This window comes from Mugil cephalus, chromosome 11 (assembly GCF_022458985.1).
Source record: "Mugil cephalus isolate CIBA_MC_2020 chromosome 11, CIBA_Mcephalus_1.1, whole genome shotgun sequence".
Lineage (NCBI taxonomy): Eukaryota > Metazoa > Chordata > Actinopteri > Mugiliformes > Mugilidae > Mugil > Mugil cephalus.
The window spans coordinates 3,428,101-3,455,989 of record NC_061780.1 but is presented as its reverse complement, the minus strand read 5'-3'; the positions used below and the strand labels follow the sequence as shown (position 1 = coordinate 3,455,989).

At 38.5% G+C, this 27,889-nt stretch overlaps 2 protein-coding genes across 3 annotated transcripts in view; both read right to left on the bottom strand.

Annotated features, from left to right (window-relative positions):
• Window positions 1-7,587: 7,587 nt before the first annotated feature.
• Window positions 7,588-21,304, bottom strand: LOC125016025 (sialic acid-binding Ig-like lectin 10). Its single transcript, XM_047598191.1, has 18 exons — window positions 21,235-21,304; window positions 20,811-20,918; window positions 20,090-20,521; window positions 19,666-19,986; window positions 19,158-19,436; window positions 18,520-18,777; window positions 18,148-18,432; window positions 17,956-18,052; window positions 17,791-17,860; window positions 16,498-16,913; window positions 13,922-13,954; window positions 13,483-13,577; window positions 13,177-13,218; window positions 12,163-12,264; window positions 11,102-11,356; window positions 10,806-10,929; window positions 10,008-10,077; window positions 7,588-9,154 (listed from the first exon to the last, which is right to left on the bottom strand). Exons 1-18 carry the CDS (start codon window positions 21,302-21,304, stop codon window positions 8,765-8,767), a joined length of 3,447 nt encoding a protein of 1,148 aa, XP_047454147.1. The 3' UTR covers window positions 7,588-8,764.
• A 5,416-nt stretch (window positions 21,305-26,720) lies between these two features.
• LOC125017049 (hemicentin-1-like) overlaps window positions 26,721-27,889 on the bottom strand; it is a 76,868-nt gene continuing 75,699 nt past the window's right edge. For both annotated transcript variants that reach the window (XM_047599893.1, XM_047599894.1), the window contains exon 8: window positions 26,721-27,539. In XM_047599893.1, coding sequence (XP_047455849.1) covers window positions 27,431-27,539 — 109 coding nt within the window. In that variant the 3' untranslated portion in view covers window positions 26,721-27,430. The remainder of the gene's footprint in view (window positions 27,540-27,889) is intronic.

The window sequence follows — 27,889 nt, the reverse complement described above, 5'->3', positions numbered from 1 at the left end:
TGTCAGTAGTTTTAATATTTTAGTTTCTCTTTTAGGGTGAACACATAAAGCAAAATCCCCAAAATGAAAATGCTGTTGTATAACAAAACTGTCAGCATCAAGTAAACCACAGTACAAGGTTTCGCTTTCTTCTATAGTGGAACCCAGAATGCAAAACATCTCGCACCTGCTCGGTGTTTCAGATGCTATTTTTGGCTCTCATGCTGTCACACGGACACTTCATGTTCGTTTGACAGCAGCAGACAAGGCATTGTTCATTTATGTTTTTTTTTTTTTTTTTAACATTTGTTAGTACATCTTAAACACAAAATAAATTGTCTATTTTACATTTAAAAAAGAACTGCTTCTGCCATCTGAGTTGCAACTGTTGCAGCTACGTGCTGTGAAATTTTTACCTCAGTTTTTGCTGTGTATCAAACCAACAAAAGCTGTAGTGTAATATTTGAACTCTGGACATAGCAGACTTTATACTGTATTTTTACTGATTTCTTATCTACACTACCAGTCAAAAGGTTTGGACACACCTTGTCAGTTTGACTGGCAGTGTATGTGCTAAGCTAAGCTAAATAGCCTCTCTTACTTCGCATTCCTGTAAGTGATACTTTCTCAAACGGTAAAGCAGGATACTTCAATATCCCAATTATATCATGACATTTACACAAACAATTGCCTTAAAAGCAGTGAAACATCCATCTCATATGGGTGATACCTGGGACCAGAGAGATGCACGTTTTATAGCTGGAAACCCCTATTTCAGTTTGTCAACCAAAGAGAACGATATTAAATATAAACAATACTGTACACTCTGCTGGCAGCAAAGTCCCAACTAGCTTCAAAAACACTACATCAATTTTAAAGAAACATTACTGAAGCTGGACTTGAGTTGAAGCAGTTGGTCGGTCAGTCCTATGTTGTAGAATGCTGCCTTTTTTTATAACAGCATGTATTTTTTTTTTTTTTTTTTGTAGTAACTTGTAATGTAACTTAGTTATTATCATTAATCAGTAATTTATCCAAGTTACATTTTGAAGGAGTAATCACTAATCAGATAACATTTTCAAGGTGACTGTGATGACACTGTTGTTTAGTTCTTCAAACTGTTCATGAACTATTTTAGCTTTGTGGCTGGGTTCATCATCCTGCTGAAAGAGGCCACTCCCATTAAGGAATGCTGTTTCTGTTAAAGGGTGTACGTGGTCTGCACCAACACTAGGATAGTCTTCGTAGACAGCAGAACATTGCCCAAACCATCACGTTGCTTCAGCCTTCTTCCCGTAGTGCATCCTGGTACCAGTAGGTGGCATACAAGCACCCCGTCATCCATGTGATATTAAAGAAAATGTGACAGTTGAGGCCACCTTCTTCCATTGCTGCATGGTCCAGTTCAGGTTCTCAAGTGTCCTTTGTCTCCACTTTCTGCAGTGGAAATGAACACCCTGACTGGTCTGCAATTGTGCAGCCCTGTACACAACAAGCTGTGATGCATTGTGTCTATCAGTTGTTTGTTGTTGTTGTTTTCAGCAGTTTAAGTTACAGTAGCTTTTCTGATGGGGCAAACCATGGAGGGCAGAGGCCAAAATGTGATCTTTGCCGAAGTCACTCAAATCTTTTCACTTTTCAGTTAGTTTGGCTTTGGAAAAGAATAAAGAGAGAGGGAGTCTACTGACAGAAATTCATCTTTGACATTCTCATAAAAATATTCAAAACACACATCATTAAACAGACTAAAAAAATCATACAATCAGACAGTCTTTAACTAAAAGGAGGGGGCTGTTAACAGCAGCATGTGTCTGTTTCTGTTTGTTGACGGTGCTTATTGCAGAGGGGATGAAAGATTTTTTAACGTTGTTTTTCCGGGCCAGTGGAATATTTGCCTGATAGCAGCATCAAAACATTAGTGGAGGGGGGTGAGAGGGGTCACAGTCAGGACAAGGCTACTGTACAAGGCTACATGTATTTACCTTTTCATATCCATATGCATAATGCCTATATTGCCTGTTCTTTCTCTGACACTGATTTCCCCTGTGTGATGACTGATTACACTTCCTGTTTTATAAGCTGAGGTTTGCTCAACATTTCTTCCTCTTAAAAGGGAGTTTTTTCTTTGTGTTTTCTTGCGGTCGTCGCCTTCATGTTTGCTCTGGGGGGTTTCAAGCCAGGTTGTGTGTGCCATGAAACAATGTGTTTTTATTGACGCTATATTGATAAAATTGTATGTAATTAATTTTGCTCTCTCATATCTTAATACAGTCTGTGGAAGTAGGTTTTACTTCCATTGTTTGTTTTATTGCTATTTTTAGTTTACTTTTGCATGACCAGTGTACTGTCAGCTAGTTGCTCTCCTTACCCCTTGTCTTCATACCAGGATTATCTTTGCATTCAATACTGCTTGTTTTGAAACCTTTCCTGTTTCTGATGTTAATTTTTGCCAAGGCCTTCTCTCCCATCTCATCTGATAGAATTCTGTTTTGGTATGCCAAATGATAACAGGTGTATTTTACTAGTATTACCAGCAGATGTCACCAGATCAGCCAGTTTAAAATGACAATTTCCAGCCATGTTTCATCTCATCTCATCTCATCTCATCTTCTACTACTGCTTATCCTCACCTCACTAGTGTAGCCAGTCTATCGCAGGGCTAATACAGAGACAAACAACCATTTGCACTCACAGCTAGACTCAATTTAGAATCACCAATGAACCTAGCAAACACGTCTTTGGATGTGGGAGGAAACCACAGACCACACAGTCACAGGGAGAACATGCAAACTGCATTAAAAGCCAAAGAGGTTAAAAAAAATGTGTTTCAAGGGAGGATTTAAAAAGAAGAAGTGAGTGATGTGCAAAGGCAGGTCATTCTACAGTTTGGGGGTGGAGACTGAAAAGGGGTGGTCACCTCTCAGCTTCCTTTTTGTTTTAGTGAGAACCAACATTGAATGATCTGGTGACCTGAGAGCAGGTCGGACAGATACAGAACACATTTAAAAACAAAAAAGAATTTTAAAATGAACCCAGAAATGCGCTGTAAGCCAATGAATTTCTGCCAATGTGTTCTTGTTTTTTTGGTTCCAGTTAAAAGTTGTGCAGAAGCATTTTGTACCAGCTGTAGTGCAGAAAGTGATGTTTGGCTAAGCCCAACTTAAAGTGCACAGCAATCGTCTGACCATGTTGTGATAAAAGCATGGATTAAAAGCTTGAAGTGGTGCAGAGAAAGAAATGTCACCTTGGCAAGTTGTCTCAGTTGGAAATAACTGGAGTTAACCACTGATGTAATCTGTGCATCACATTTGGGATGGCTGTCAAGTTACATCAAGGTTTGTTGCCGTCTGTGCAAATGTTTATTTAAAGGCCCCAGATCACCATGAATACATCACTAGGCCCAAACAACAAAGTCATTTTTGTTATCCTTAGGTGCAAAAAAATGATGGCCAGCCAAGCATTGATTTCTGCAAGGCACTCTAGCAGTCGATTTGCAGAGTAATCATTAGCCTGTTTAAGTGCCAGTCATCAACGTAGGAATGACATGCATTTGAACCAAGATGTAGATTTTTTATTCAATTCAATGAGAAAGTGTGTCCAAACTTTTGTTTGGTAGTGTGTAACCCCCCCAAAAATAAATAGGTTACAATAAAGAACAAATGTAGTACAATTATGTCCAAGACAGAAAAGATCAGAGAAAACCACAGAGAACAAGGTTCACTTTGTATTTCTTCAGCTTCAGTGAAGCCGATGCGGAAGTGCTGCTTTGGTCTTTTACAGTCTGCACGATAGAGTGGTTATTTGTTCAGCATGGCCCTTGTTTGATGGGGGGTTAGGGAGACTGACACCAGACTAAATCTCACACCTAGAGTGATTTATGAATAGTGATGGGCATATCAAGATTTATTTGATAGCGAGGCCATTATCGACCTGATTCTTTATCGATTCCCTTAGCAATTCCTCCTGTGAATTTTTGGTTTGGAAAAAGTAGGCGTTTGTAGTTTCGTGTTACTAAACACAAGATAAGAGCTTGTGTAAGTAAACAAATAGGAAATTGGTCACTGGATCCTCACTACCACTGCTCTGCTGAGACTTAGCAATAGCTGGCACTCTCATATTTAATGCTGTGCATTGGCGACAAATGCTTCAGCATGTTGGTGGTGATGCCGCCCGTGCTTGAAATTACAGTGCTGCACAGGTTGCACATTGCGCTGTTACAATCCCTTCTGGAGAAGTGAAGCCACACTTTGGACCATTTCATTCACTCCACCTTTGCATCTTCATTTTCGTCACGTGATGTGAATGACGTGCTTTGAATAAAGATTCTTCTTTTGTTTTATGGCAGTTGGCTAACAAATTTTAGGTGCATTATCGCCACCATCTGCACTACGATGTATTGAAGTGGTTGGGATCGATTCTTTAAAAGAACCAGTTATTGATGCCCATATGATTGTGTGAAACAAACAAAACATGTAGCTGAAATTTGACATGGGTTACACTTCCACATGAAAAACAAGTTCAGTACCATCAGCTGACAGAGTGACCATATAGTCCATACCATTTTTTTTCCCCAATGTAAGGCAGTTAGCTCAGACGTGCAGTTACGAGATCACACTTCTGTTTGTATGGTTAGAGTTTCAGTTAACTTCAGTTTTATTTATATCACTCCAATTACACCACAAACTGTCTCAAGACGCAAAGAGAGAGAAGAAAGCAATACGAGATAAATATACTTCATACATACATCTGCTAAAGCCCACATGTAATCTGATGGTGACACAAATACAAGATATAGTTGATGTTGTTACACAAGTTTGATCATGAATACAAATGAAGCCGTCTGTGAGTGTGAAGTGTGTTAGCGCCGCTATAATAATTGAATATAGGCCGTATCATAGGCAGGTGGGAGAATGATGCATTCAGGCAGGGCTGGATGGTGAGACCAGGGCAACACACGTAGTATGGAGCCCCACAGGTCAGAAACACAGAATTCTAGGCCAGGACACTCAAGAAGATGGAGGAGGAGGACGAGGAGGAGGAGGGGAGGGGGTAGAGAGGGTGAGAATATTAATAGAAAAAAAATCAGAGAGCAGGAGCTCGGTGCCAGAGAGACTACAGGACACATACTCAGTGCAACGTCCTCCAGCAGCCTTGGCCTATTGTAGCATCACTGAGGGATGGTTCAGTCCAACCTTAACCATAACTTTTAGCAAAAAGGGAAAATCTTAAGCCCGACCTTAAAAGTGGAGAGAGTGTCTGCCTTCAGGACACAAACTGTATTTTCCACAGGAGAGGAGCCTGATAGCTGAAGGCCAAGAGAAATAGTGACTTTCCTCTGCCACATTCAACATTACAAATGTGTCTGCTTCAGTGCCATTGTTCTCCTGTCGAGAATCTCAGGACCACAGAGACTGTTGATACTTTTAAAAAGAGGCTCAAGACTCATCTCTTTAATCAGGCTTTTATTTCTTCTTAGTTCTCTCTTATCATACTTGATTTTTATTTGTATCATTAGTGTTTTACAGATTTAAGTGACTTATTCTTTTTAATTTACTTTATTTATTTCATTTACTTACTTATTTTATTTTGTGTATTTAATTATTTTTTTCTTATTTCTTACCACATCTTATTATTTTAGTCTTTTAGTTCTCTAGTGTTTCCTACTGAGGGGGCTGCCATGCTTAGGGCTGTTCCTGTCTGTCCGTGGGGGTGGCGTCCTTTGGGTCCCTTAGGCCTGGGTGGTTGGTCGCTCAGCACTTATGTTTGACCCACCTCAGTGCCCTGCTATGTCACACTCATCCATTAAGATTCTGCTTCAGAGCTGAGGCTTTACAGTGGAGAGGAAGCCTAGCAAGAGGAGGTATCTTGGGGAAGAGTCACCCCAAACACACCAACACACATGAATAAGCAAACAGAGGGTGGACAGTGAAGAAGATGCACACCCAAGAGGAAAAGCAGTTAAAACGCTCAGAGATCCACAGGCAAATGGATTCCAGAGGCACCTCAGGTAAAAAGACAGAAGCAAAAAGTGATGGCAAAGCAAAAAGGAAAGCCAAAAAGGAGCAATCCAGTAAGACAAAGCAGTAGCATGCGGAAATGTGTTAACAGCCACGTAGCGTAGCTTCCAGCATGGTTAGTAGGAGAGGGGAAACACGCAGGATGTAGCACAACAGAGGAGAAATGTCTCATACCTGTAACATGCATCGCGGACAGGAATCATGGAATAAGGCATGCATGTCCTCAGAGTCAACAAACAACTTCCTGTTATTATAGTGACTCTGAAGCTAATTGGCTGGCGACAGACCAACCAAAAGCACACAGCAACAGACCAGACACAGAGGGAAGCATCCTGTCTGCTACACTAGCAGACATTTCTGAAATGCTACTGAAACTCTTAGGGGAAGTAGGAAGATGCTGCAGCATCTGATGAGTATGTTCTCATTGTGTCAGGTTCCTCTCTAGTCAACTTAACTGAGTCTGATGCAAAATTCAGAAATAAAAATCTGCTTAAGCCAATTAAGAGATAACAATACATGATGAAAATTATTTTAGTAGCTGACACAATTCAATTTTAAAGGCAAGACTGCATTGAAGATGTGGCTCTGCCTAATTGCTTCTCTCTCAATTTGACCCCCGTCTCCCAGGGGGTTACTTAATTCCTTTTAAAAATGAGTCATATTTTTATTAAAAGAATGACACTATCGGACCAGAACCAACTCTGCAGCTGAAAACACAGATGTCAATACAGGATGTTGGACGTGCACATACCGATGTTAAAAAATTTGCCTATGTTCCCTTGGGGTTCAAGTCTGGCCTCCTAATAAAGTGCTCAGCAACAGCTCTTATATACATACTACCAGGAAAAGGACACACCTTCTCACCTTGTGTCCAAACTTTTAACTGGTAGTGTGTATAAATATATGTGGCCCTGTATACTTTTTCTGCGACTAGAACCTGCCATTTTGCCCAAGTGTTTGATGAATGTATGAAAAAGATTAAACAAAGAAAAATGTTGGTCTTCATCTCCTCATCATTTCTCTCCAGCGATCTCTAAGTGTTCTCTGAACAGACTATTCTTCTTCACATTTTCTATCTCTTCTGTGTGGAAAATCCTTTGTGGATTTGTCACACAAATGTTATTTTATACAGCTCTTATACAGCTAATCTCAGGCTATCATTGTTTGTACCTTTAACATTTAATAATGAAAAGAATTTATTTTGGTGCTGTAATATTTCGTTATGTACCATCTTAGAGAGCATGGCTATATTTTCAGCATGACTATATTTTTCTGAACTTCCTGTTATCATATTGTGATAAAAGTACCAAATCAACACAGTGGAAAAACCCAAGACAATTAATAGAAACATTTCTTCAGTGTAGATGGTCAGTGTTGGGTTTTATTTGAAGCTGACAAAGGTGTAACAGGACAGAGCCGTATGCTGGTCTCCTGAGCACAGCCACACTTAGCAACCTTAAAAATGGTTTGAAACTAACTAAAAATGTAGCTGGAATTTGTGTGGGACAGTTTAAATAACTTCAACAATCAACATCTGATGACAGGAGTCAGGTCATTGTCTTCAAAATAATGACACATTCACTTTCAAATGTAACGTCAGATGCATTTATTTGAACAAAAGGCCTTACTGCTACATGAGGCTGTACAGCATATCTCAGTCCAGCCATTATTACTTAAAATGAAAGCTTTTTCTTTTCTTTTTTTTCTTTTTTTTCCCATTCAGTCTGTTTTATTTATATACAAATCAGCTTGATTGTAGAGTGATCATATAAAATGGGAGCTATGTGGATATATCACATACTTTTCAACACCCAAATCAAATGTCTGCCTTAAAGGGATGCGCCAACCCTATTTACTAACCACTTTCACCACAGTTGGATAAGTGAGAAAAAGTGTTTTTAAAATCGGTCCAGGCATTGTCCTAATCCAGCAGTGCAGCTGTTAGCTTTAGCTAACAGTCACATCAGTCATGCCGGCCTGTTGACGAATGTTAGGGGTTTTCAGGTGCTGCGTGGTGTCTTTGCGTCTGCCAGCAGTGCTTTGCTGGAATATAATCCCAAATCTTATCTGCCCTAGGCAATCTCTCCGTGTTAATTGCGTTGATATTTGTATTTGATGTGAATCTACAGATAACAAGAAGTAATAAGGAACATTCTTGACTTTATCACTTTAATTGGTACATCACAGTGCCTATGCAAAGTTAAAGCTAACAGCTGTGATGCTGGAATAAGACAATGCCTGGTCCGATTTAAAAACTCTTTCTCTCACTTATCTAACTCTGAGGAACCCTAAGCGGCTAATTTTCACATATGGGTGGAGTATCCCTTTCAGTATGAAACTAAAGTACACTAACACAGCAATACACAGCAAATGCCCTAAGTTTAAGTCTTTAAAACAATACACTGAAACAAGCAAACCAAAAATATGAAACTTTAAATGGGAAATGGTCTTGTATTTATATGGCCCTTTTCTACCTATTGGTACTCAAACTGCCTTTAGAGCCACAGTGGCACATCTACCCATTCGCCCACACAAGCCCACACACATTCACACACCAGTGCCATGCACTGGGAGCAACTGGGGGGTTCAATGCATGTGGTAGATATTGTGGTGATTGAAACACCAACTGTCTGGGTCGGGGGCAACTGCTCTACCTACTGAGTAACAACAATATTCCCTTTACTCCCATTCAATAGTTTAAGTCTTATTGTCTAATGCTTTACTTTTTGTAAATATATATTTTTTGTTTTTAATAGTACATAGTACCCTCACATGATTTCTTCAGCCTCAGTCCTTATTTCATCTGGATTGGAGTACAGTGCTGCACCTTCACCTCCCTCTTCCTCAGCTGACACTATCCTTGTCTCACTATCCTCACTGCCCTCCAACATTTCACCCTCGGCCCTGGCATTGTCTAGCCTTTCCTGGATTTCTTCTCTCTTAATTTCAGCATACTCCGTCTCTGTGTCTTGTAGCTCTCCTGTCAGAGTGGGATCCTTCCTTTTCATCAAGGAAAAATCTATGTCCGAGTACTCCACTTCTTTGGGGTCAATGTCATTGTCAGGTGCCGATTGCTCAGCAGACTCAGCTTCCCCTTCCATTGCTTCAGCTGCTAGATTGTAGATCCCATTATCTACTACTACTTCAACAGCATCCATCTGTTGGGCAGAATACAGAAATGATGGGTAATTTATCAACTGATACAAGCCAGCCAGGGAACTGTAAATGCACAATGCATGAAATGTCTCCATAAGAGATATTTAAACCCAAAACACATATTTAAAACAAGGCTATGTTCTTAAATGTGCACAACTGATAACCAAGATAGAGGTTTTGATCATCACCATGATTGTGTTCAACTGACCACATCCACTTTTATTTTAGTTAAAGGCACAGAGCGGAACTAGTATCTTCTCCTTTTAGTCATGAGAATGAATACACATACACTGTTGACAAGTGCACGGTCTACAGTCTCTTCAACCAATTTTGTCTTTCAGCAGCACTTTTCAGAGAAGGTCACAGTTTTTGTGAAACTGTAATCTTTCATCTTTCATTTTAGCTGAGCATCAGAAACTCTTCTCAGATTTCTAGGTCTTTGTTAATTTTTTCTGCCTGCCTAAGATTGTGAAGTCAAGGAACCCAGGGTTGTAACTCGGTAGTCTACCATACTCCATCCCCATTACTTTACATTACGTTACTGCCTTCTTCAGCCCTAGCAGCACTTTCTGACTGATTAAAGCTCATTACTACCCATACACATACATGTGAATGGCATCAGATACCATACAATGATATATAGGGAGCCTTCTCTGGCACTGACCCCTTAATCACTGTCAACAGACATTCAGTTACATGATTTATCGAGTGTGATAATGCAGTCTGCATTATAGTGCAAAGATGACAACAACAAGCAGACATGATGTTAACTGTGGCATTTTCTGTCTCTGACACATTTAGTTCTACTAGCTATAAGCTACTTATACTAACGTAACAAAACAATAATATTAATACCAGTGGGACAGCTTGTGTGGTTGCCATCTCCAGGTCCTGGGACAGATCTACAGATCTCTTCTGTTTTTTTCTGGCAGGAAATACAGTATAACAGGGATAAATTAAATAAGCCCGCACAATTGCAATATAGGAGCCAACGCGTTGCATTGCCTCCCTAGTAAAAAAAAGTGTACTGAACTCATCATTTAAAGATAAGAGAGACCATTTACTGAAGGTGGCACAGCGGCACTGTTCAAAGACTGTGTCCATAATAGTCACTGTGTTGTATGTTTGACTATTGACATTACAACATATTCATACTGCATTACAAGGTATTAACACAAAAGTCCTTGAGATTCTAGCCTTTACAATTGATTTAACATGATTATATACCATAAGCCAAATGTTTCTAAAAATACTGATGCTGATGAGAACACTTATTACACAGTAAATGACAGCTGGTGCTCAGAATCAATATAAATGATTCAAGACAAAAATTACTGTCAGACTGAGAACTGTTTTGGCAGCTTGCCAAGCAGTGGCCATAAGGTTTTCGGTTATTGGTTTACATTACCTGTATATGAAAATAAATTCATACATGCCTGGATCTACAAAGACACTTTAATGGAAGACCTTGAAAATACTAATTGCTGCAATGCAAATTTTTCCTCTCTTGTTACATTACATTCCTTACACCACATTACTTACATTCATACAAGAACAAAGCATGACAGTTGAAAAAAAAAAAAAAAAACGCTATTTTGAGCTGCAAACGTATAAACATAATGCACAGATAAACATAAAAGTTTAAAACTGTACCTGTTGCATTTTACTGCCAAACAAGTGACAGCTGATGATAGAAGGATCCCAATGAAAACCCCAGTCGAAAACAAGATGAGGGCAGGTGGTTGTTTTACAGTCTCTAGTAATTGTGACAGCAGATCTGGACATATTCAAGAGAGACATAATGGAGGTCACTGTATTTTTTGTTCAGAGTAACTGGATAAATTATAAAAAAAAATAATAAATAAATAAATAAATCAATGAACAAGTAATAAAAATGTCTTAAAGCAGTGGTCTAGCTCGAGGGAGGCATTTTAGTTGTGGGCACTTACCATTTGGTTGTGAGATATTCTCCAAAACATTATAACTGCTGATACACTCTATGGTGGTGTTAATATTGTCCTTTACAGACACAGAGATGGTGCTGTTAACCCATTTTGAGGCCTTGATGCTGAAATTGTACTCAGTGTGGGACTCCAACAGTGGCCATTTGATGGTGAGTAGAGGAAACCCCTCAATGATACACACATGGGCTAGGGCCTCTGACTGGACCTCACATCTGCAGCTATTCGAGATCCTTGGATAAACTGAAAACACAGGAGAAGAATCACAGCACAGTAAGATTCTATGAGACTGGATGCTCTCAAAATGCAGCAATATGTGTGACATGTTCCTTAACTGAATTATGTTGGTTAGAGTCCAATATGTAAGATAATAACTCTCTATTCTCTCATAATGAATATAGCAGACAATGAAGTACACAATAAATACATGGTTGCTGAACATTTGCAAAATGTTAGTTAAAACTGTTCACATTGTATACACATACATATTCAAGAATACACAAAATATTTCTACAAAGTCAGAATCACTTCATTGATCCCAAGGGGAAATTATTTTTCATTGCAGCAGCTCTTATTCAAAGTGTACCAGTGTTCAGAACAATGTACGCAATAAGTAAGTAAGTAAAAATGAGTAGGAACTTAGAATAAGGAAAAATGCATCATGCATGTAATATACATATATATATATATATATATATATATATATATATATATATATATATATATATACAAATACATACAAGTATAAGGGAGCATGAGTTCCGAGTTGTTGCTCTATAACAACATTGAATATGGAGAATTGCACAGCGGGAAATTATTGCACATAGTAAGTCCATATAATATATAAAGAAATATGTAGAAGTATCTATTTCCAAAAGGACCCAAACATTTAAGTTTGTTTAAGTTATGAAACCTGAAACATGTTGTTGATTTCGAGAATATGTCCGAATGTCCTTTCTTTCTTCTTCTTCTTTTTTTTTTTTTTTTTTTTAACATTTTACAAATTTAATATTAATTTGAGAGAATTATTATCAGCATGAACTACTCACCGGTCTCCTTAGAGACTGTCTCCTGTGTAGTGATTGTAGAAACATTAGAAATGGAGGTCAGTGTCCTCTGTCCCTCTGTCACCGTGGTTGTCTGTGTCGGGACTAATGAGAGAATACAGATAGAGGATGAGGATGATTTATTCTCTGATAAAAATGTAGGTATTATTGGCTTTAACACAGACAAATATTATCAGGTACTTTATTAAACATTTCATTTATTGACAAATGCATATGAGGTCCTATCGGCCTTCATTTAAATATGTTTAAATATTACTTTTGCTTCAGGCTTATTCCAGGACTCGTTAACTCAGAGTTCTCACCAAAACTGTCTACAGTAACAACACGGGACCCGATTTCCAAAAATAAAATGCCTGTGTGTTGTATCTGATTATCACATGTATTAACATCTTTTGTACATCTTTTATAGTGTAGTTCAGAAACTTTACAGTTTTCAAAATCCCAACATATTTTTATTCTTAGGGCTGCTTATATATAGGACTGTACCCAGCTGGTCCTGAATTCAAATCTCGTTTTCATTCGTAATCATGCAAATGACAATAACATACGAGCATTATAGAGCAAATATGAAAATATCACTGTAATTTGGGTGGACTATAGATTAAGAATATAAAGACGTGAACAATGTCTAAGAAAGTCACATGCAGTATTTGCTGTGGCTGATACCTGTAACACTGATCTATGTTTTAGCAGGGACTGAGCAGACACTGTTATTGTTGTTGTTGTTGTCAGGAACTCTGAGTTGATACGTTCCAGAGTCTGACTGGATGAGGTCACTGATGATGATGCTGCAATTCCCCTTCAGGTCAGACTTCAGCAACAGCACCCCATCCTTCAAACTCGTTTTCAACAGTTTTACCTTTAATGGAGCTAAATATTGTTTTCTCACGTATATTCTTGAACCACTGCACACCAAGGACACTAAACCAGCGTCAGTAGTGAAAGAACACGGTACAACCACACAGAGTGCAACCTCTGCTGTTAGATTTCCTTCACCTGAAGTGCTGGTGCTGCTTATGTTTCCACTATTAGCTGCACCTAAAAATGCAAACATAGACAGAAAGTAACTAAACATAGCATTGCTAATAAAGAGAACTTACACTAAATGTATACTTTTCTTAATTACTGTCGTAAGTGTTGTTAGATTAATAAATAATAATAATAACAAAGTTAATATTACTATTGCTATTATTAATATTGCATTTCAAATTTGGTTCACGGTCAGTTCTCCACTTATTTAATCTTAAAAGCATTACAAGATAAATGAGGATCAAGGAATAAGATAAAGAATCCACACAGTACCTGACTTAGCAACACGGCCACACACAGACATGAGCAGAGTCACCCAGATGAGAACGTCCATTCTGATTCGATTTACTTCACAGAATAAACTCTTTCTTTCCCAAGCACAAACATACAAAGAGTGAAACATACTGTTCAGTGGATGAGACACCTTCATGGTTGACAGCACTTTAACACAGGATGTTGGACTTGCAATTCTGTAGATGCATTAATACATTTGACTGACATATTGAAATGCCTCAATTAATATAAGTTAATGAACTTCTTGGTATCCCTACACCCGTTCTGAATGGTCATTTAAACTACTTTTAGCCCACATCCACCATTTAAATGTGCACTTACACATATTTTATGATATTAGTGAAGAATAAATTCTGAAGTATAAAAGGAATCATTGTTAAAGTAGGTAAAGTGTATTGTTTAAAGTGAAGTCCTTTACCTTTTTTTCTGACTGAATCTCTTACTCTTCCCCCTTCACTGATCTCTGCTCAGGGTTTCAAGTCTGAACTGGCTCTTCTTCTCTTCCTTCTTCTTTTATACTTCCCTTTGCGCTACAAAAAGTTTCCAGGAAGTACCCGTACACACTTCTGGACATCATTTCGTCATTTCCCCTCTCAGACTAATTCAGACTGTCAGAGTGTCACAGTTCTTAATATGCAACTTTAGCACTAATGAAATCAGTTGTTTGAACATTTTGGCTGTGAGATGTGAGAAATGTTGAAAAGAAGAAGTAGTGGACATGTTTTTTTTTTGTTTTTTTAATCTTGCTTTGTCACACTTAGACATTGTATGCATTGTAGAATGTGTATCATTATAAGTGGCTTTACTGCTTAGTAGCTGCAAATAAAGCCAATAAAGATTGTAATGTTTTTTATTATTTGTAATACTGTGTGTTTAAAGGTTTTAAATGTAACTTAAATGTACATTTTTCATTAAGGCACATTTTCAAGTTATTAATTTCATCACCAAATAAGGCATCATGAATTCACTTCAAGAACTTCCTGTTTGCACTTAACGGTGTCATGATACTTCTTGCTACAAAGCGGATACAATTTTGTCCTTGTATGGCCTGCATATATTTAGTGAGGGAATCACAGCTCAATCTTTTACCTGAGCAGAGTGCACCAGAACAAGAAATTTTTGTTCTTTTTTTTTTCTGTTGCTGACAACTGAAGGAATAGAATTAGAAAAGGTGTCTGATTGTGAACACTGTGGTACTCGACGTCATGCTGATTTCTGCAATGCATATTGAAAAGGGGAAGTAATTTATCGCTTGATAAACAACAGTTTCAACAGGACTACCGAGGTTAACTGAGTCAACCGTTTCACCAATATAATCAGTCACAAAGCCAATTACTAGCTTTTACTATAAAAATGTGCTTGTTGTGTTATCTCTCGACTGCACAGTTTCAAGAAAATAATGCCTTCTGCTTTCTATTACAGAGAAAGCACAACTTTAGAAGATACTGTCTAACCTTGACGGCTCAAGTATTAACCAAAGACTATCGAGTGGTTCTTTGAGGTAGAATGCTAATGTCATCATGCTGGCAATACCACTTCCAGAAGCAGAGGTCACTTCAACTTCAACAGTTACTAAAACTGTGGACCTCTCTGTTACTGTGGCAATACTCGCTTTGAACCAGATCTACTCTGTGGCAGCTTATTTCTATCTGTCTCCCACCAAGCCTGAATGAGCTGTCTGACATGGTGTTTCAATTCCTCATTCATGCTCAGTGGACATTATTAAAACACTAAATATGAAATAGTTATCACAGTGGTGCAGTGATTAGCACTGTCAACTTAGAGTCTTTTGTTGCATTTGTGCATGTGCATGTGGTGTGCATGTGGTGTGACTAGCTTTACATGTACTTGTGTGGTGGGCGCTGTGGTGGTTAGCCTAACCTTGATGTCTCAGAGCAAGAAGGTTCTTGGTTTGAATTCGACAGTTGACTGGGGCCTTTCTGTGTGGAGTTAGCATGTTCTCCCTGTGTCTGCATGGGTTTTCTCCAGGTACTCCAGCTTCCTCTCACTGTCCAAAGACATGCTGGATAGGTTCATTGGTGATTCTAAATTGCCCCTAGGTAACACCACAATAAATAATTAATGCAATTACCCATGGTTGTCCCTGTAACCTGTAATCGCAGAAGCAGATGGTGGATCTGTCTAGATGTAGCTGTTCACAACAAAACCAAAGACATAGGTGATAAATTCATTCTTGGTAAATTATTTCATGGCAACAGTTACAATAAAAATATTGTGCATTTTTACAACCAGTAAATGGACAGTCAACAGTCCATAAGGTAAGGCAGGAAAATGACTAAACGTTTGACACCTGATTATTAGTGATGGTGATTATTCTTAATGCACCATGTTGTCATTTGCCTATAATAAAAGCGTATTGCTGAGCACAAAGTATTTACAATCATATTACTACATGTACAGATATTATTTAATATGTACAAGTAACAAGTTTGTTGGAAAGTGTATAAAAAATAATAATAAGCAGTTTAAACTTTTTAAATATTTTGTAGACTAATGGAAATACTGCACTTATTGTAGGAAAATATAATTAAAAAGACCTGCTGGATACCAAGGTACTATCACCATCCTAACAGGAAACATGTTGGATTAAGAATCATGATTCTGGGCTGCTTTGCAGCATACAAGGTTTTTGAGGGTACATTTGTCCAAGGATGTCCCAGCAGTTATTCAGTCCAAGGGTTCAGTTCCTCTTCCCACCAGCACTGGGAATGTTTAAGTGGATGTATCCAATAAAGACACGATTGTGTTTATAGCTTGAGCGTATACATGAAGCTTATACGAATATCAGACATTCATTCAAAAGAATTAATGCAGAAACACGGATATTCAAAGGGATCCATGTGTGTTTTCTGACCAAAGCTGATGACCATGAGGGCCGCTCAAAAGAGCCTCTGTCTGACAGTCATCAGTCCATCACATCTGATGACAACACAAACTTTGTCCTCAGTCAACCACACAGTACAACACAATCCTCAAATCTCCCTCATTATATCATTCACGTTGGAGTACACTGCTTCTTCTTCCCTCTTCTGCTCCTCTGGGACAAGTTTCATCTCCTCATCCTCCACCATCATCACCTCCACATCCTCTTCCATCATCTCCTCATCCTCCTCTTTGTCCTCCAACATTTCACTTTCGTCTCCTCCATCATCTTCTCTTTCCTCCTGTACTTCTTTCTTGATTTCAGCATATTCAGTCTCTGTGCTTTCTTGCTTCCTTGTGGACTCTCTGGGACGACTTTTCAACAGGGAGAAATCAATGTTGGCGTACTCCACGTCTTTTGGCTCACTGTTGAGTTCTGGTGCTGCTTTCTCTGCTGACACATCACCATTGTCAGCTCCTCCTCGGGTGTGGGTCAGATCATCTCCTACTGCTTGACCGTTATATATCTGTCAAAGGTACAAAGAAAATGATACGTCTCATGCAGCATCTGCAACAATCACAACACTGAGCATATTATAATATCTCTATTTACAATATTTCCAATCATTTATTCCAAGTCTTAACCATATCTGATTCCTCCAAGCCCAGATAGCTGGGTTCAAGCAGCAACCTGCGCTCTGTCAACAAATATTGTAATCATGATTTAGTTCCTACACAGACATGTGCCTGGTTAACAACAGATTAACTGCACACATGTTAGACATGGACAGTATTGGCAAAATCCATATTTCTGACCTCCTTTAAGGCATTTTCATTGATTCACTCTTCACACAGTTCATCTCATCTTTACAGTTTTCATGGCTCAGATTAAATTTAACGTGGTAGCAGCCTCCAGGCTTCTATGATAACTGCTCCTCCTTGTGGACGGATGGAACATTGCAACACATGATTCCTAAGAGGAAATACAAATCTGGCCTTTTGCACATGAGCTGAACGTGGAATGAATTCAGTTCAGACACTAAAGCTGCACTTGCAGGAGCTGCTCTATTCATGCTTCAACATGTGAAACTCATTCATCAGCTGTTTGTCAATGAGCAGGTCTAGAGAGCAGTCTGTAAAACCTGACTTTAGTGACTGTTTCTCTGCTGATGCTGCAACTTTCTCACTGTCTCAACTTCCTCTTCATGTACTGGATTTCTAGTGTTTTTGATTGAAGATGTTTGTTAAAAAGTTTCTCCCAACACAGTCATTGTTGCTCAGAGAAACAAATTGGTTCATAAACAGATATGTGGTATATCTAAAATAATGTAATATAGAAGACAGTTCTGCTGTCCACTAATATTTTAACAGTTGTATAAAAGTCTAGCTGAATGAACAAGGTACCAGTGGATCGTCTGGACTGGTCACCATCTCCAAAGTCTCATCCAACTTTCCAGAGTTCTTCGGTTTTCTTCTGGAGAAAAAAACATAGGTCTAAATGTCAGTAAAGTTACATTCATGTTTAAATGTTGTCCACAAATAAATGGATGGAGGGAAATAATGGTGTACCTGTGGCATTGTTGAACCAAACAGCAAATGACTGCAGAAAGAAGTACCCCGATCACAAAGGCAATGATGACTTCCACACTTGGAACTATTTTATGAACTGCAATCAGGAAGAGCAAAATAAAATAAAATAGACATGCCATGTGTAAAGAGGAGGTTAAAAGAAGCAGAAGTGTTTTAGCCAAGAATACATACTGTCTTGTTTAGACACGTTTGTTTGGATGGTGAGGTTTTGTTTTACTTTGTCATTTCTATTGCTGCTGACACATTCAACAACAGTGTGACCATGGTGTTTTACAGTCAGGGTGAGCGTGCTGTTGACTGTGTGATTTGACACAGTGGTAATGACAGAGTACTCAGTGTGGTTCTCCAGCAGGGGCCATTCAATGGTTGGTATGGGGAACCCCTCACTGATACAAACACAGGTCAGGACCTCTGACTGATTCACACATACAGAGTCATTCTGGATCTTTGGTAACCCTGTGGACACATGAGCACAATCACAGGACAAAATGCACAATAACTTCACAATAACTGACTTCAGTAATATTAGTACAGTCTACTTACAAGTCACAGTCACATCAGCATGTAGAGTCACAGTCGTGTTCAGGTGTGTTGCTGTGCAGACGTACTGTCCAGAATCTTCTGTTGTCACATCAGAGATGACAAGTGAAGCTGATCCAGTGTTGTTGTGTAGGATTGTGTTGGAACTCAGTTTGGTCCAAGTAATAAGAGACGGAGGGAAACTATCAACACTGCAGGTCACATTCAGAGTCTCTCCCTCCTTAACAGTTCTATCCCCAGATATTTGAAGTGTTCTTTGATCTGTGGAGGAAATGTTATATTTTAGTTACAGTTGTAGTATAATGTTAAGATGAAGAGGGAGAGAACACATTGAGGTGAACCTTTTAAAAGTCAAATAAAATAGATATCTAAGTCATTGAAAATTACAGCTGTTAATTCATAAATATTGTAAAAATCATTTCATTGTTGCCTAAGAACGTTGTAGAACATGTAATCCAGGTTCTAACTCTTTATTCTTTTAAGTAAGTCTGTAACTGGTCAGTTGGTTCAGCAGCCACGACTTTGACACAGACACATGACAAAGAGAATATATTAGTCCTGTTTTGGAATCTTTCTTTCAGTTTCTACCACTTGAGGGCATCAAAGTCCTCTGCTCTAAGTCAATGATGTTGAGTTCTTACATATCACGTTCACGTTGACTTTCTCCATCAGGGTGTTGTTCAGATGTGTTGCTGTGCAGATGTACTGTCCAGAATCTTCTGTTGTCACATTAGAGATGAACAAAGTGTCCATATCAGTGTTGTTCTGCAGATTATCTCCTGTTACATTTTGAACGGATTCTTCAGAATATTTAGTCCATGTGATAAATGATGGAGGGAAACTATCAACACTGCAGGTCACATTCAGAGTCTCTCCCTCCTTCACACTTCTGTCTCCAGTGATTTCAATTTTCTTCACATCTATGAAACAAAACAACATATTACATACCTGAGACCAAAATGTTTCTGATAACCAATTAATCGTATTGCGTGTATGGGCTGCAGTGTATGGTAAAATAATTCAATTTCCTTCACATCTATGAAACAAACAACATATTACTTGTTCATAGATCTTCCTAAAATGTATTAGTGTCATACCAGAACACAGCTGATACTGTAAAATCCAGCACAGTTGATAGAAAGTACTCACAGGTCACATTAAGAGTTACTGTCTCCTCTGTAGTTGCTCCTCCTGTGAAGCTGACCTTACAGCTGATACTGGAGCTGTGGTGTTCAGCTGAAGAGTTAAAGGTCAAAGTTGAGCTGTGTCTCTGTGTGACAGCAGTCACATTCTCAGTCTGGTAACCAGTGATGTTTCCTCTGAGGAGAGAGTCATCCTCTGCTGCTCCTCTCCACATCCAGGTGATTGTAGGAACAGATCCAGAGCAGAGACCAGGAGCAGTGCAGGTCAGTGTGCTCTGCTGTCCCTCTATCAGTGGAGGAATCATCACTGTGGGCTTCTGACTGACACCTAGTGGAAATACAGTGGACTGATTGAATCAGCTGGACATACTCCATGCTTCAAGAAGACAATAAAGCACCATCTATACACTACACGATTGTTGTTTTTATACCTTTCACAGAGACAGTTGATCTTGAAGGGTATGTAAATCCATCTGTCCTCTCATACGCTGTCCCCTCATACTTGTATCCATTAACTCTGAATTGATATAATCCAGAATCAGACTCATTCAGATCATTAATCATGATGCTGCAGTTTCTCTGTCTCACATCAGGCTCTAAATATGACACTCGTCCTATGAATCCAGACTGAGCTTTTTCATCGTTTTCACTGGAGTGGAATATGATGTCAGAGTCATCACACTTTTCTTTTGATGGATCACATTTGTACCACACTATAGCGGAGGGTGTAAAGGCATAACCAGTAGTGAAAGAACATGGTATCACAACACAGAGTCCAGCCTCTGCTGTTATGGTTCCCTCACTGAGACTAACACAGTAGCCATATGCTGAACCACAGTGTTGTTTTAATCCAGTTGATGAGTCTGTTAATTCAAATGAGGAGACAAAAACAAGGACAGACAATATTTAGTTATTTCTCATAACCATGTTATTATGATAAGTGATGGACATGATAGAAGCTGCTTATTGTTGTTAAACAAATATCACACCATCACAGTTTGTTAAGCCATAATACACATGGTAAACTAAATGACAACAGATGACAGTACTGCAGCTAAATGCTGCTAGGTTCATGGATTTGAAAAGAAAACACTGTCAAATCAAATGTTTAATGTTAGCAGCATTACAGGATGAGAAGGAGAAGATACAGACCTGTGTCAGCACTGCTGCCTCTCACAGAGAAAAGCAGAGTCACCCAGAAGAGAACAAACATCCTGAGATGATGCTTGACACGTTCAGTCTCTTCCTCCACACGACAAACTTTAATGCAGCAAATGCAGTAAGCGTATAGAAATAGAACCAAAGGAAAGTCCACAGTTACCATCACACATACCACAAAGGATGTTGCACTTTCAGATATTCAGTTGTTGCGATATTAACACATTTTAGTCAGTCACGTGACTACCCCAACTTTTAATACTAAGCCTCTTTGTTATATCTGTTCTTGAAAGATAAACTCACGCAACAACAACTGTGACTAGTTCAGACTATCTTCAGTCCACTCAGTCCTTTGTGTTCAACACAGTTAACTCTTTTTAAAAAGAGACATTTTAACCCATTTAAAATGTTGTTTTACCTCTTTTGTCTTGTTCCCGTTCTCTCTTCTTGTCACAGTGATCTCTGCTGACTTTCTGCTCTGACATCATCTTCCTCTTGTCTCTTTTCAGTTTCTTCCCTCATTACACAACAAGGTTTCAGGAAGTTTCTTGGTGGACCACTGAGCTGTACTACTCCACCACAACAACCAACCAGCTTTTCTACTGTTGTGATTGTTTGACTGATTTTACTCAAAACTAGTTACTGTCAGTGTGCGATATTTATTCTGCAAAACCAACACACCACATCTTCTCATGTAGTTACTTAAGGGACAGTGTGACAGGTGTCTTATTTTTAAACCTCTTAAACGTTTTTGAACTGATATATTACTCCAATGTCTCTACTGACCTGTGGTCTGACTAATATTTCTATAAATCTAAATACCAAATAACCATGATTTAAAAAACTACCTCTTGAGAGGGTTAAAATAGAAACTTTAAGCATTTCCCTATTTCCACTGCATTAGCCTCTTTGAAAACACTATTGTTCTATCGTGCAAACTTTGTTGTTAAGTTTCTCTGAAACACTCTCCTAAAACTCACTGCTATTGACAGTATCTTTGACAGCCTCCTATTTGTAGCTGAAGTGTTCAACTGTAACTATTTTAACAAAGAAACAGGAAACAGTTTGACAGTAACCATTTACTGTATCTGTCTCAACACTGCTGAACTTTTCAGATTTGACTGTGACCAGGAATATGATTTTCATTTTCATAGCTTAGTATAGACTCAAAACAAAGTGGAGATAGAAGGGAGGAGAGGGAGGAGAGGGAGGAGAGTCAGAAGCAAACATATAGAAGGTATATAGATATATAGAAGGATATGTAGGACAACATTTTATTTCTTCCCTGACCCACCAGCAGGGGTCACTTTGCCGGACAGTCCATAATGGACAGGACTGTTGTTGTTTCTTTTGCAGATTTCTGAGACCATAAAACAAAGCCATAAAACAAGCCTTTAAGCACATTATCAGTGCCGACAAACCAGGATTTAAAACCTTTCTCCCATTTATGTGTAATCCACCATTTGTCTAAAAGGAAAAGTCTTAAGCCTGACCTTAAACGTAGAGACGGTCTCTGCCTCCCGAACCCAAACTGGGAGCTGGTTCCACAAGAGAGGAGCCTGATAGCTGAAGGCTCTACCTCCCATTCTACTTTTAGAAACTCTAGGAACCACAAGTAGACCTGCACTTAGAGATCGTAGTGATCTGTTGGGACAGTATGGTACTATGAGGTCTTTCAGATATGATGGAGCTAGGCCTTTCAAGGCCTTGTATGTAAGGAGGAGGATTTTAAATTCAATTCTAGATTTAAAAGGGAGCCAATGAAGAGAAGCTAATACTGGAGTAATATGATCTCTCTTGCTAACTCCTGTCAGTGTTCTTGCTGCAGTGTTTTGAATCAATTGGAGGCTTTTTAAAAAACTATTTGGACAGCCAGACAGTAATGAGTTCCAATAATCCAGCCTGGAAGACACAAATGCATGAACTAGTTTTTCCGCATCACTCTGAGAGAGGACTTTCCTAATTTTGATGATATTACGAAGGTGAAAGAAAGCAGTCCTGGTCACCTGCTTCATGTGAGAATTAAAGGACATATCCTGGTCAAATATAACAGCGAGGTTTTTCACAGTAGTACTGGAGGCCACAGTGATGCCATCCAACAAAACCAGGTGATTAGATAATAAATCTCGGACATGTTTAGAGGGAAATACGATCACTTCTGTTTTGTCTGACTTTAAAAGTAGAAAATTACAGGTCATCCAAGCCTTTATGTCTTTGGAGTTTAACCAGCTGATTAGTTTCATCTGGTTTCATGGATAAATATAGCTGGGTATCATCTGCGTAGCAATGGAAGTTTATGCCGTGCTTTCTAATAATATTGCCTAAGGGAAGCATGTATAATGTGAATAATATTGGTCCTAGCACAGAACCCTGAGGAACTCCACAGCTTACTTTGGTATATATAGAAGAATTGTTGTTTACATGGACAAACTGGAATCTGTCTGACAGATATGATTCAAGCCAGTGTAATGCAGTTCCTGTAATCTTGATCACACTTTCAAGTCTCTGTAGTAAAATACGGTGATCAATAGTGTCAAATGCAGCACTGAGATCTAGCAGGACAAGCATAGAGACAAGTCCATCATCTGAAGCCATGAGGAGATCACTGAACTTTAACCAGAGCCGTTTCTGTACTATGATTAGCTCTAAAACCTGACTGAAACTCTTCAAACAAACCATTCTAGTTTATATGACCAACCTACTGATTGGCAACAACCCTTTCTAAAACTTTAGAGATAAAAGGAAGGTTGGAAATTGGCCTATAGTTGGCTAAAATATCTGGGTCAAGAGTGTTTTTTTTAAGTAATGGTTTAATTACAGCAGCTTTAAAAGACTGGGGCACATATCCTGTTAATAAAGATAAGTTTATCTGATTTAATATGGAGGTATTAATTAATGGAAAAACCTCCTTAAGCAACTTAGTTGGGATGGGGTCTAGAAGACAAGTTGATGGTTTAGCTGCTGTACTAACTGAAGTGAGCTCAGGAAGATCAATTAGAGAGAAATAATCCAAATATTGACTAGGTCCTACAGACGTTTCTAGTGCCACTGTACTTACATCTTTGACAGCTGGAAGGGTGCTATGAATTTTATCTCTAATGCCAACAATTTTATCAGAGAAGAAGCTCATGAAGTCATTACTGCTGAGGGCTGAAGGAATAGATGGCTCAACAGAGCTGTGACTCTTTGTCAGCCTGGCTCCAGTAATGAAAAGAAATCTGGGGTTTTTCTTGTTTTCTTCTATTAATGAAGAATAATATGCTGTTCTAATCTTACAGAGAGTTTGTTTTATTTCCAGGCTATGTGAGCTTCTTCAGAACTAGTGGAATGCCAAATTCTTTCCAGCTTTCGAACTGCCTGCTTTGAACTACGCAACTGTGAATTATACCATGGAGCTACCCTCCTCCGATTTAACACCTTCTTTTTCAGAGGAGCAACTAGATTTATAGTTGTGCTGTTAAATGTTAAGTGATGCTGTTGTGCTGTCAACAAAATAATCCATTTGTGTTGGAGTTAAATTGTGGTTGCTGACATCCACATCACTGACATAAGGCACTGAGGTAAATACTGAAGGAATTCATTTCTTATACCTAGTTATAGCATCATCAGATAAGCGTGTACCATAACGAAATGTCTTTCCACTGTCTGTGTAATCTCTTATAGTAAATTCAAATGTTACAAGGAAACGATCGGACAATAGAGGGTTGTGAGAATATATAGTTAGACCTTCAGTTTCTATGCCAAGGTGTGATTGAAACAGTGAGTTGAACCATTTATATTCTGAGAAAAGCCAATTGAGTCTAGTAATGACATAAATGAAGAGCTAAGACTGTAACTGCCAACATCAACATGGATGTTAAAGTCACCTACTATAATGATTTTATCTGTTCTAAGCACTAAATCACATAGAAACTCAAAGAATTCAGCTAAAACTTCTGAGTAAGGAGCAGTTTGGCGATAAACCACAACAAAGAGAATTGTTTTTTGTGTTTTCCAGTCGATTCAACTTTGAACTGCAGTTCTGTCTTCTTGTGGCGCTCCCTTTCAGTTCACTGTGTCATCCTGAGTCATTCTCAGTGATCAAAAATCCTTCAATGAAGCTTGTCTACAAGACAGACTCATCACTGGACATTGATCAGTCACCTCACACTCTGATGGATTGTTTTTTGCAGTGACCTGTAGGTTCAGTCCTCTTGACTTGGAGGCTCCTATTGTTTTGCTCTCCCGCTGAGAGAAGAAAAGGTGATTATTGAGTGTCTTAAGCATTAGCTGAACCTTCAAGATGTAAGTGTAGATACAGTAACTCACCAGAAGAACAGCACCGAGTAGAAGATATTCACATGAAAGGGTAAACCAGCAACATCCCAGGGAAGGAACACACTGGCTCTGTACTAAATTGCCACCAAGAGAAGTGATGTGTGCTGTGTGATGGCCACACTGGCAGCCCCACAGCCCCAACAGAGTTGTGTGTGTACCGACACACTTTAGTTTTGTAGATTTGTGACACTTTTACATTCATATTGCACATACACAAACACTTAAATGACCACACATACACTTTTAGTTCATACAGTATATTTATGTTTTATTTAGTATTTATTGAAAATACATTAGTTCTATTTGTAAGTGCACACGTTTAGCTTGTTTTTTTTTTTTTTTTAACTCGCGTTGCATTTTTCAAAGGCATGGTACATGGCAAACTTAGCAAGATTCTCCATACAGGAAAAAATAAATAAATACATAAAAATAATTGTACTAGTAGGGGTCATTGTCTACCCTAAAACCTATCCCAAGGGGTCACCCACCCTTGTCATCATTCAATCTACTAAGCATACATTCGTAAGATGCTGTTTCAGTCATCGCACAGACCCATTCTTTCACCCATGGAACTTCTGATGCCTTCCAATGTCTCAAAATGAGCTTGTCGCTGTTGTTGTACCCACCACGATTACTGATAAGTTACCATGGGATATACTGTGTAACTGAGATTCATCCCCTAGCAGGCAAATCTTTACCTGGTTCATTGCTTCCGCTGCTGAGGCATCTGGCAAAAGGAAGTTTAAATTCCAAAAACCGTATTTAAATACAGGAATGGCCAATAAGGCCATACCACAAGCCTGCTACAACAGGGGGGACTAGGGTCATTTAGTTTTAACTATTTTGTGTATATCATTAGGTTTTAATTTGTTGTTTGGATATTTTGGGTTTGGTTTAATGTGATGTTTATTTGACTGGTAAACAAACTGCCCTGTGTTGTTTCTTTTGTTGTTAGTTAATGTGTTGTGTTATTCCCTTTGTGTGTACTTGGCCTGATCAGCCACTATATAAGTCCCCTTTGTTTTCTTTCTGGTAGGTCAGTTGAGTTTTGTTAGATCAGTTGGTTTTCCAGGTTGCTTTAGCATTATAGCCTGAGTTCAGTGTTGTTCATTTGATCTCTTTTATGGGCCTAGAATCAATTGCTTGTTTTTGTAAATAGTTTTCCTCATTTATTGGGGAAATAAAACCCAAATTTTCAAAATCCACCTGCAACTCGTCTTTCTTTGCAGCTCAGTCTTAGATCATGCAGCTTGCTGTGTTACCTACAAACTCGAGAAATGACATGAATGACATTCATCTTTCAGTGACATTATTCGTAAATAAACATAACAGAGACATTTGTCTTACACACTGAAAGCTGTTCATGCAAATGACCTGACAAAAGAACGAAACAAGGACAGATTCTGGCAAGAACCGTGTTCTGTAATAAATGACAAAATGAGGAAGAGCCTAATCAACCTACAACTCACAAATTCCTCATTTCATGTTTTTCTCACCCATAATGAATGCGGTGAACAATAAAATGTTGGCCCATTTATGAAGAAAATAAAGATGTGTAATTTGGAAACATGTCAAGAAAACACTGTATCAGATGTGATAATACATATTTAATCTTGACAGCTCTGCAAGACAATAAAGGAGAAGATGTAAAACAGTACTTGTGTTACCATTGCTACCAAAGAAGAAGAGCAGAGACACCCAGATTAAAACAAACATGCTGATGTGATGATTCATTCATATAAAAACAACAACATATACAACATAAACTGAGCAGACACCTCTCTACAGATGACACCATGAGGTTCAGTAACACTTAGCACATTCAGTGATAAAGGTCACTGATTAGTTATATTGGCTGCTGTCTTTTACAGAGGTGTAGCTGCTAAACCACTTATTTACAGGTTTATTTACTCCAGCAAGGTGCTGTGTTAACTAATAAAACATGACCCACTGATAATTTATCAATCACACATTTCAGGATGTTATTGACATTCTCAAAACATGTACATTTTATTAAATGGAAACAAACCTCAAACTGAACTCAAATAATAGAAACAAAAGTAACAACTTTTACTGTGCAAATAAAAATGATAATTACAGAAATATGTTGAAACCAGTGTAGAAATATAATATCCATGAAATATTACATGCTGAAGTTGAACAGATCAGTTGAATGTGTACTCACTCACATGGTATGAAAAAACCTTAAATGCAGACATTTAAACTAACTGAATGATGCTATTACAAACACCCTTCACATCACATCATTCTAATCCATTGAATCCTTGAAAGACTTCTTAGTTTTGACGTAGGGCAATCACCTCATACTCTGAGGATGGATCTGGTTTTTGTAATGACATGTACGTCCTGTCCCCTTCATTTGGATTCACCTTCTTTCTTGCGTTCCTTTGGAGAGAAGAGAAAACATTATTTGTTGTCTGTGTTGTTCACTGATGGACAAAAAAGCCATCATTGATAGAAGGCAACTGGACTTGTGTTTGCTTCTTGAAGACGTGTCCCCTCTCATCTAAGAGGCTTCCTCAGCTCTAACTGACTGTTGACTGCTGAGTCCCAGCTTTTTATTTATGGTCAATATAATCACATGAAATGAAAGTCACATGACTAAAGGCTCAGCAACAAGCTCAGTTACTTCCAACTCAAGTGTTCAGGACGAGACTGAGAATCTAAACTGTTCACAATTTAACATTTCATTTGAAGAGCCTCCATTAACATGAAGTACAGATGGATTAATTTAC

Coding starts and splice junctions, on each gene's coding strand:
- LOC125016025 (XM_047598191.1), bottom strand. CDS start 21,304: ATGATGTCAGAGCAGAAAGTCAGCAGAGATCACTGTGACAAGAAGAGA. Junction 13,219..13,482: donor TGGCCGTGTTGCTAAGTCAG/GTACTGTGTGGA, acceptor TTGCATTTTTAG/GTGCAGCTAATAGTGGAAAC. Junction 9,155..10,007: donor CCACACAAGCTGTCCCACTG/GTATTAATATTA, acceptor TCTGCCCAACAG/ATGGATGCTGTTGAAGTAGT.